Raw genomic sequence first — 7,559 nt, 5'->3', positions numbered from 1 at the left:
TACGACCTTTACGTGAAATCGCTCAAACCGTTTAGTGAAATAACTGTTCAGCTTTAACTTTTTTAATTGCACTCTCCTTTTAAATCTATATCTTATATAGTAGTTGTTTTCCAGTTATATTCGACACTCTTCTACACTTCCCAATAGCTCGTGAAATTGTTGGACTTGTTACAACAACATTGAACAAACTGTGGATGTTAGTAAGCTTCAATGTATTCGAATAGTGCAAGGTTCGAGTATATTCAAATTTTGGCATTTGAGTCTAAACTTTTGAGTGCTTGATCTGTTTAAACACCCGATTTCCCCTGTACTTTAAATAAACTTGTAAAACACATAATTTAAATCGATAGACTAAGTCAAGATTACATAATGATAGTTAATAGAACTGTCACAAAGACAGACACTTAAAAATAACGTACAAAAATTAACACAAGCACGGACAATAAGTAACTGATTAATTTCAGGTACTCCCGAAAAATTAATAATCTAATTTCCATTTCACTACATACCTTGACATTTTCCATCCTTAAGTTTAAAACCAGCACCACATTTTTTGCACATATCAGGGCCATCACCATCGCAGCCCTCACAAGAACGGTCACATTCTAAGCAGCTATGTGAACCTTCATTATTAACACAGAACTGATTTGGGCGACAAGCGCGTGGCGTATCTAAACACTCATTTATGTCTTGGCAACCTTTATCAGTATCCATACGCCAGCCCTCTTTACATTTGCGACAAGCTAACAGAGCATTTGTGCATTTCAATGAATACGTTTTTATAATGAAATGAAGTGCCTTTATAAATACCTTTGGGTCCGGCACCAGTACAGCCGCCGTCGCCACCACAAGCCTTATGACATTCTGAACACAATAATTTGGTATCATCTCGAAATGCTTCATAATAGTTATTTCCACACTGACTGCAGTTGTCACCAGCGTATCCAGAGTCACAAGCACACTTTCCATTACCTTTGCGTGTGCCGCCTCCTTTGCATTTACCTATACACACAGACCATAATTTCAATTGAATGCAAAGTATGGTTAGTTAAAATGTTTCGGAAACACTCTTACCATTGCCTTTACAGTCCTCACAAGGTTTACATTCAGCACCATAATGTCCTTCAGGACAGCACATTTTCAATTGTTCAATACATAACCAGACGTACAAATCGGGCGACTCAGTTTGTTTATAATAAAACCAATCTTCTATTAAATGCTCATGATCGGAAGCCATATTATGGCATTGTGATTGTCCACGTCGAACCTCATTGCACAGCTGTTCTTGCACCTCTACCAGTCTCACTTCACTTGTTTCGTATGAGCGTAATTTTTCTTCCTCCCAAGCTGCATCACCTCCGGCATGCTTCCCACGACTTGTTCTATCCAACCCCTAATTATGATAGTGTGTATCAGTGTATCAATAAAGGATAAACAAATATTGAGTTCAGAAGGTTGAACGTCATAGAACCTACCGCTTTTAGGGATTGCACTAAAACTGTACACGATTTGCATGGTGGCAAATTAGTTGATTTATCTTTTATTTCCTGTGGTGATCGTTTTAAGAAGTCTTTATCTGCATAAATAATCACACTGAGCAAAAGCACACTGGCAAAATTGCAAAAAATATTCTTCCACATAATTTGAAACGCAAAACCTTGGATCTATAAAGTTTGTACGTCAATTTAGTTCTGATTTGTTGAATGAAAAATACACACAGCGAAGCCAATTTAAATGATTCGTGCTTTCAATGACGTCTATTATCTTCTTCACTGATTTAATACTTTAATCAATTTGTCGGAAAATCACCTTTTGGTTGTTTTCGGTTGGTATACGTGTATTTTTCTGCTTCATCCACTAACAATTTTATCCCAGAATATTGTTTGGCCGCCTCACTCTTTTCGCCGCACCATTCGGTTTCTTTGGTATACTGTTTTAATGTGCTTTTGGTGAACAGCTGATGCAGACTACGTAATAACGTAAGCAGCCCATACACCGACACGGCATCTGATAAGAAACTTAGTTTAACACATACATATCAAAGCAAACATTTATAGTAGGTCTATAAACGAGCTACTCGCAGTAAAACTCAAGTAAAACACAAGGAAGGTACACACTGAGAGCGTAACAAAAATAAGGTGCCAAATTACGCTCTTTACACAGATTTTCATTAAACAGCATTGTTTAAAATCTGGTGAGAACAGTGCCGTGCAAATAAACAATACATAAATTAAAATTCAAACCAAAACAGCTGATTCACACATCACACAAACTCTACTTGATATAAAATGTATGAATATAGTCTGTGTAGCATTTTCAAATTTCGACAGGGATGTTACGCTCTCTCAGATGACCTCATTTTTTCGAAAATTTGTTGGTGGAACGCACTTGTGTATACACAGTGTTAATCAAAGTTACCACGAGTAGCTCGTGGAACTGACCTAGTGTGTTTCCACTGCTTACTTAGTAAATGTAACCTACTAAATAAATTTTATAAATCATATAAAGAGCTTCCACACCTTTTAACTTACTTAAATACAAAGTAAGGAAAAATATACAAAAAATGTCATATGCAACCGTTAAAAATAAATTTCCCACAAGGGAAATTATAAAAATTTAATTTATGTGTTATATGTTTTATATGTATAATGTATACAAACAACAACTGAGCTGTAAACAAAGGCACTGAGGAAATAAGTGTTTAATATAATCTTTGTTTTTATTAATTGAATACGTAATTGATGTATAATGTAAATATGGTAGTATGAAATAAGCAAAACGTACAGGGTTGTATATAAAATTCTGGGAGTTTACATAGTTTTATACGGCGTTTAGATTGTGAGATTTAGAGTAGATTAAAGCAATAATCGAAATTGAAATACTAATCCCGTCGTTTAATTTTAGATTTGCCATGCAAAGTTATTCCTTTTTGGTCGAGACTAATTTTTTAACTCCTGAGATATGGTGATTATTTTTCTGTGTAACTCTGCAAATAATTTAATATCGTAGATTTTTTTACGAGCTTAGAGGAATTGGAAAAGAGATGTCAAAATCTATTTAAAACAAAACATTGAAAATTTGCAAATGCCGAAGTTAGTAAATTTTTAATACATTTGTTTAATAATAGTTTTGTACATAATTATAACTAAAATTTGTTGAATTAATGTTATAAAACTATTTATTAAATTTATTTTTCAACTTTTTTGTATAAAATTGTGATTAATTGTTTTATGTATAGAAATTTATTAAACACACAAAACAAAACACAATAAGAGAAATGTCAAAATTATCTCCAATGTATAATATAAATGGTGGAGATTAAAAACGCAGATTAACTTAATCTCGTTCTCTTAATCTTACAGTGTAAACGTACTATTATAGTAGTCATTACATAAAACTGATTGGTTTAGTACAAAACTTGATTGATAAGGCCACGTTCTTTTATTAAATATTCATTCACGTAATGTAAACGACAATGTTACTTTCGCTTTTTTTCAACAGAAACGGTTTTATTTTTTAATGTATTTAGTCTTTTTTTGAGTGGTTGAACTTGATCTAATAGAAAACCTCCGAAAAAATGTCTAAACAACTTTTGGGCAATTTATCAATTCCTTTTTTGGGTAAACACTCGTCAATCGAAGTCTTATTCGATAAAACCTCAGGCTTATAAGAATATATACCATACAAAACATATATATGTATATATATATAAAAAACTATATTTATATGGCTTCTCTATGACTCTAAAATATATTTGACAACACACGAAATTTTTATTTCGTTTCTGCTTAAGATTGATTATAGTTCGTTTCCACTAGCTTCGTTACACCAGTTAACTTACTTGAGATTTAAGTAATTTAAGCAAGCTTAAGTAAGTTAACTGGTCTAACGAAACCAGTGGAAAAACGCTATTAAGTTTTTACGGTATTTACCGACTAATTGCACCTTAAGATTTAAGTGATAATAACTTATTTTAAGTTTCCAGACTTATTTTTAGTTATTAATTTACTAAGTAATTGACAATAACATTTTAATATATTAAAAATCATTAACGTAAGTATCATATACGTATGAAGAAAGCACTTAAATATCATAAAAACAGATGTCTTAAAATAAATTATAATATTATATTACATTTTTTTCAATCAACGGGCTTCATTACAACGGGCTGAACTGGATTTTTCATTTTTACTGCTTGACCATAACCAAATGGTTTGTTTTTTCTAGTGCTTAGATAAAAAATACCACTTTTTGGTACAGCGGGTTCACCACCCATAAAAATTTTCGAATTATATTCTTTATACTCCACTCCACACTTATGTTCCATAATACTTTGGAAGTTATTGCATCGTATGGCTCCAAATGCTCTGTTATTCTGTACAGATTCTGCAAAATAATATAATGAACCAAAATGATCACAGGTGAATTGTGGCTCCATAGCCGTTGCATTCGGGCAATGTGTTTGTCTCAAACCCCAATTAGGATAGAATGACGCGTGCGCTAAAGATGCAGATGGAAATCCCATTACCATTAAATCGGTTTGTATTGATTCTACATAAATCGCATCCGAGGGGGTTAGCCGCCAAGCAGTATTTAATTTTTTATGTATAGGTCCTGAGGTGTCTAAAGCATATATAACGCCGTATTTGTGTGGTTTGAGCAATTTTCCTGCTACACCCGCTACATGCGCTCCAAGGCTATGGCCTATTAAATACATATCACTGTATTTAACATTTGATGTGTCATGCAAGAATTTAGTGAATTTCATAATTTTTTGTGAAATTTCGTAAATTTCATTTATTACACGGACGTAGTTTATGTTAAGTGCGTATTCACTCCAGTCTACTAAAACGACATTAAAGTCCCCTTTTGCTAAGTAAGAGTCTTTTATTGCTGCATTCGAGCAAGTAGTTGCCTGACCATTCCAACCATGTATAGATATTCTGAAAGTAAATTAAAAATATTATCAATTATAATTGAAAGTTGGAGATAAGACTAAATTTTGTATTAATAATAAAAGTAGGAGTAACGGATGTAGTATTTCAGTGTACGAAATATCGGAAATGACTTAACAAAACACACAAAATATCATCAATAATCAATAATCAAAATATCATTAATGATCATAATGTCCAAATAAAATAAGACATCATCGAATAAAATACAACTGTTGATCCAATTCTCCAAATATTTATCGTTGTTTGATTTAGGTATGACCCTTAACTGCTGTAACATTTTTTATAACTGCAATTGACCTAACAGGCCTTCTTCGAGGTGTTAACTTTAGCTTCAAGAACAAGAAAAAGTTAAATGGATTTATGCCAATCTGTTAAGAAGCAATAATAAGCAATTTACTACTCATTACGTCTATGAAATGACCTTCAGAGAATGGAATGTGCTAGGTAATCTTTAGACCTACAATTTCCTGAAGATCTTTAGTGTGCTCACAAACGTGGTATAAATTCAATAATTTCGCAATGGAACAGCGTAGAGACTAGCCACCCTAAGTATTTCAGGAGTGATAAGTAGTGTGCTTAAAGAAGATTTTTTTTTAATATTTCCTATCTCAACGCTATGAGTTTGCATTGTGCCTACGCCACTAAGAGTAATCGCAGATAATTGCGTAGATGGCCCTAAAAAATCAATATCTTTATAGTTATGTAGGCACCAATGAATACGATTTAACTTGAACCATCAAATTGAGTATTGTAATAATTTCAGAAGAGAGTCCATTATAAACATAAATGAATATATATCCCGATGTGCGAACCTTATTAAAGAGTAGATGCATCCTTTTATCATTGCGGTGCGAATGATTTGTAGACTATTCGCTAAAACTAGTATTCTATAGTCTAGATTAGCTTAGAAAATAATGAAATATTACATTCGGGTTTCAGCAAACCTGTAATTTGTGTTATAACTGAAATACTAATAGGATATTGTGCTTCAATAGTGGCATATTCCGCCGGAGTTTATCGGAGAAGGTGGTTCCTATCAATCACTTTCTTTGTCTACCATAAGGACTACAAATTAATTGACTTCATTGACTCCTAGTCCATGACCTTCTTACCTTCTTATCTTCCTAACTTCATCTGAAGGAACTATAATGGAAAAAATGTTTGCAGTTGCATACTTTACTTTGATAACTTGTGGGCATTTCCATCGGCAATATATGTCTTCAAGTGGAAGTGTTGATAATGGTATTAACAAACTTCCACTCTATTAACCTATATCACTTGAGCACAGTGTTTCGTCTATTTTAAAAATAGAGTGCATTTTCTTCTTTTCTATAGTAAGACTTTACTATATTTGTTATTTATATTTCTTCTTCGGATACCACACATTTCGGAGGTGTTGCCGTGGTCTCAGAACGAAAAAATCTGACAAACAAGACTAAACAAGAAGAAAAAATGTCTGTCATAAAAACCTCGTCTGTCAATCTCACCTTGAAAAGAAAATAAATGATATCACAGCACTCATAAGATTATTTTATGTACTTTGAGTAAATGTGTCACCAACTCTTTTATGGAAAACTTGTTTTAAATAACAAAATAACGGTTTTCGACAGTGATAACTGAGCACTTAAAGTTCAAGCGAACAACATTTACGGTTATAATAAAAATGAAAACATGAAACAAACCGAACCATTCTTAACTTCAACTTACGATTCCACTTACCTGATAGGCCAACTTGCATTGAAGTGCGATTTCATTAAGATTCCATGATCAACTGAGCTCAGTCGTTGCTTTACGTATGGATTGAGTCGTGTGTACAAGTCGAAGTGTACGGTCTTCTTACGCGTTCCAAAATCCGGTTGCAGCAACTCGCGAGCCTTCTTTGCAATGAGGCCAGCTAAGAAGTCAACTGTTAATGGATCGCAATGCCCCTGTTGATTGCGATAAGTGCGCACGCATTGGTAGGAAGCTGATGTGTGCATAGGATCAAATAACAATAAAAGGATCAAAATTTTGCAAGAAGTATTACTACAACAATCTATTTTTAATAACTAAAAGAATTCTTAATATGCGCATATCGAACTCAATACTATTCAATTTGGCTCACTGGATTGTTTACGTATTTTATGGATTGGTTTCATTATCATAGCGATTCTGCCGTTTTATTTTTTTAGTTAATTATCACCAACTTAGGATTCAATTTTTATCTTTTTTGTTATTTTTTTAGCGGCTATGGAATATCAATTTCTATATTTAGACGAAACAGCAATAAATTGAAGAGTTCCAAAAAATTAAAATTGAGCAGATATTAAATAATTCTAATATATTTTTTTATTTAATTTACTACATCTACATATAAGATATATGGTATATGAAATATATGTCTGTGGTGTATTATAATGAATATATTAAATACCAACACTTAGGAATGAGTTGAGAAGACCTCAGCCATCAGACTTGAAAGTCATCTGGCTGGGATCTCTTTCCAGTAAACAGGAGGAAAAGATAAAAGAAACTTAGTATTCGTACATGTACATTGTGACCGAAAAGCTTCCGGAAATTTTAAATAAAACGCAAAATTCTTAATCTTCATCAATATTTATT

General features: G+C 32.8%; 2 protein-coding genes across 3 annotated transcripts; both read right to left on the bottom strand.

The window, feature by feature from the left end:
• Window positions 1-483: 483 nt before the first annotated feature.
• LOC119662358 (cysteine-rich with EGF-like domain protein 2) lies at window positions 484-1,939 on the bottom strand. Of its 2 annotated transcripts, XM_038071965.1 has the most exons (5): window positions 1,719-1,939; window positions 1,476-1,664; window positions 1,075-1,393; window positions 811-1,002; window positions 484-743 (listed from the first exon to the last, which is right to left on the bottom strand). In XM_038071965.1, the coding sequence occupies exons 2-5, from the start codon at window positions 1,638-1,640 to the stop codon at window positions 502-504; spliced, it is 918 nt and encodes a 305-aa protein (XP_037927893.1). In that variant the 5' UTR covers window positions 1,641-1,664; window positions 1,719-1,939; the 3' UTR covers window positions 484-501. The 2 variants fall into 2 exon arrangements, with proteins under 2 accessions (XP_037927893.1, XP_037927892.1); XM_038071964.1 differs by having other exon boundaries at window positions 1,476-1,938.
• A 2,202-nt stretch (window positions 1,940-4,141) lies between these two features.
• On the bottom strand, window positions 4,142-6,937 carry LOC119688789 (phospholipase A1-like). Its single transcript, XM_038103454.1, has 2 exons — window positions 6,678-6,937; window positions 4,142-4,943 (listed from the first exon to the last, which is right to left on the bottom strand). Exons 1-2 carry the CDS (start codon window positions 6,935-6,937, stop codon window positions 4,142-4,144), a joined length of 1,062 nt encoding a protein of 353 aa, XP_037959382.1.
• Window positions 6,938-7,559: the final 622 nt, after the last annotated feature.

The sequence above is a fragment of the Teleopsis dalmanni genome, chromosome X (assembly GCF_002237135.1).
Source record: "Teleopsis dalmanni isolate 2A chromosome X, ASM223713v2, whole genome shotgun sequence".
In the NCBI taxonomy this organism is placed as follows: domain Eukaryota; kingdom Metazoa; phylum Arthropoda; class Insecta; order Diptera; family Diopsidae; genus Teleopsis; species Teleopsis dalmanni.
The sequence above is the reverse complement of the archived record's forward strand: the minus strand, read 5'-3'. Positions and strand labels throughout refer to the sequence as shown.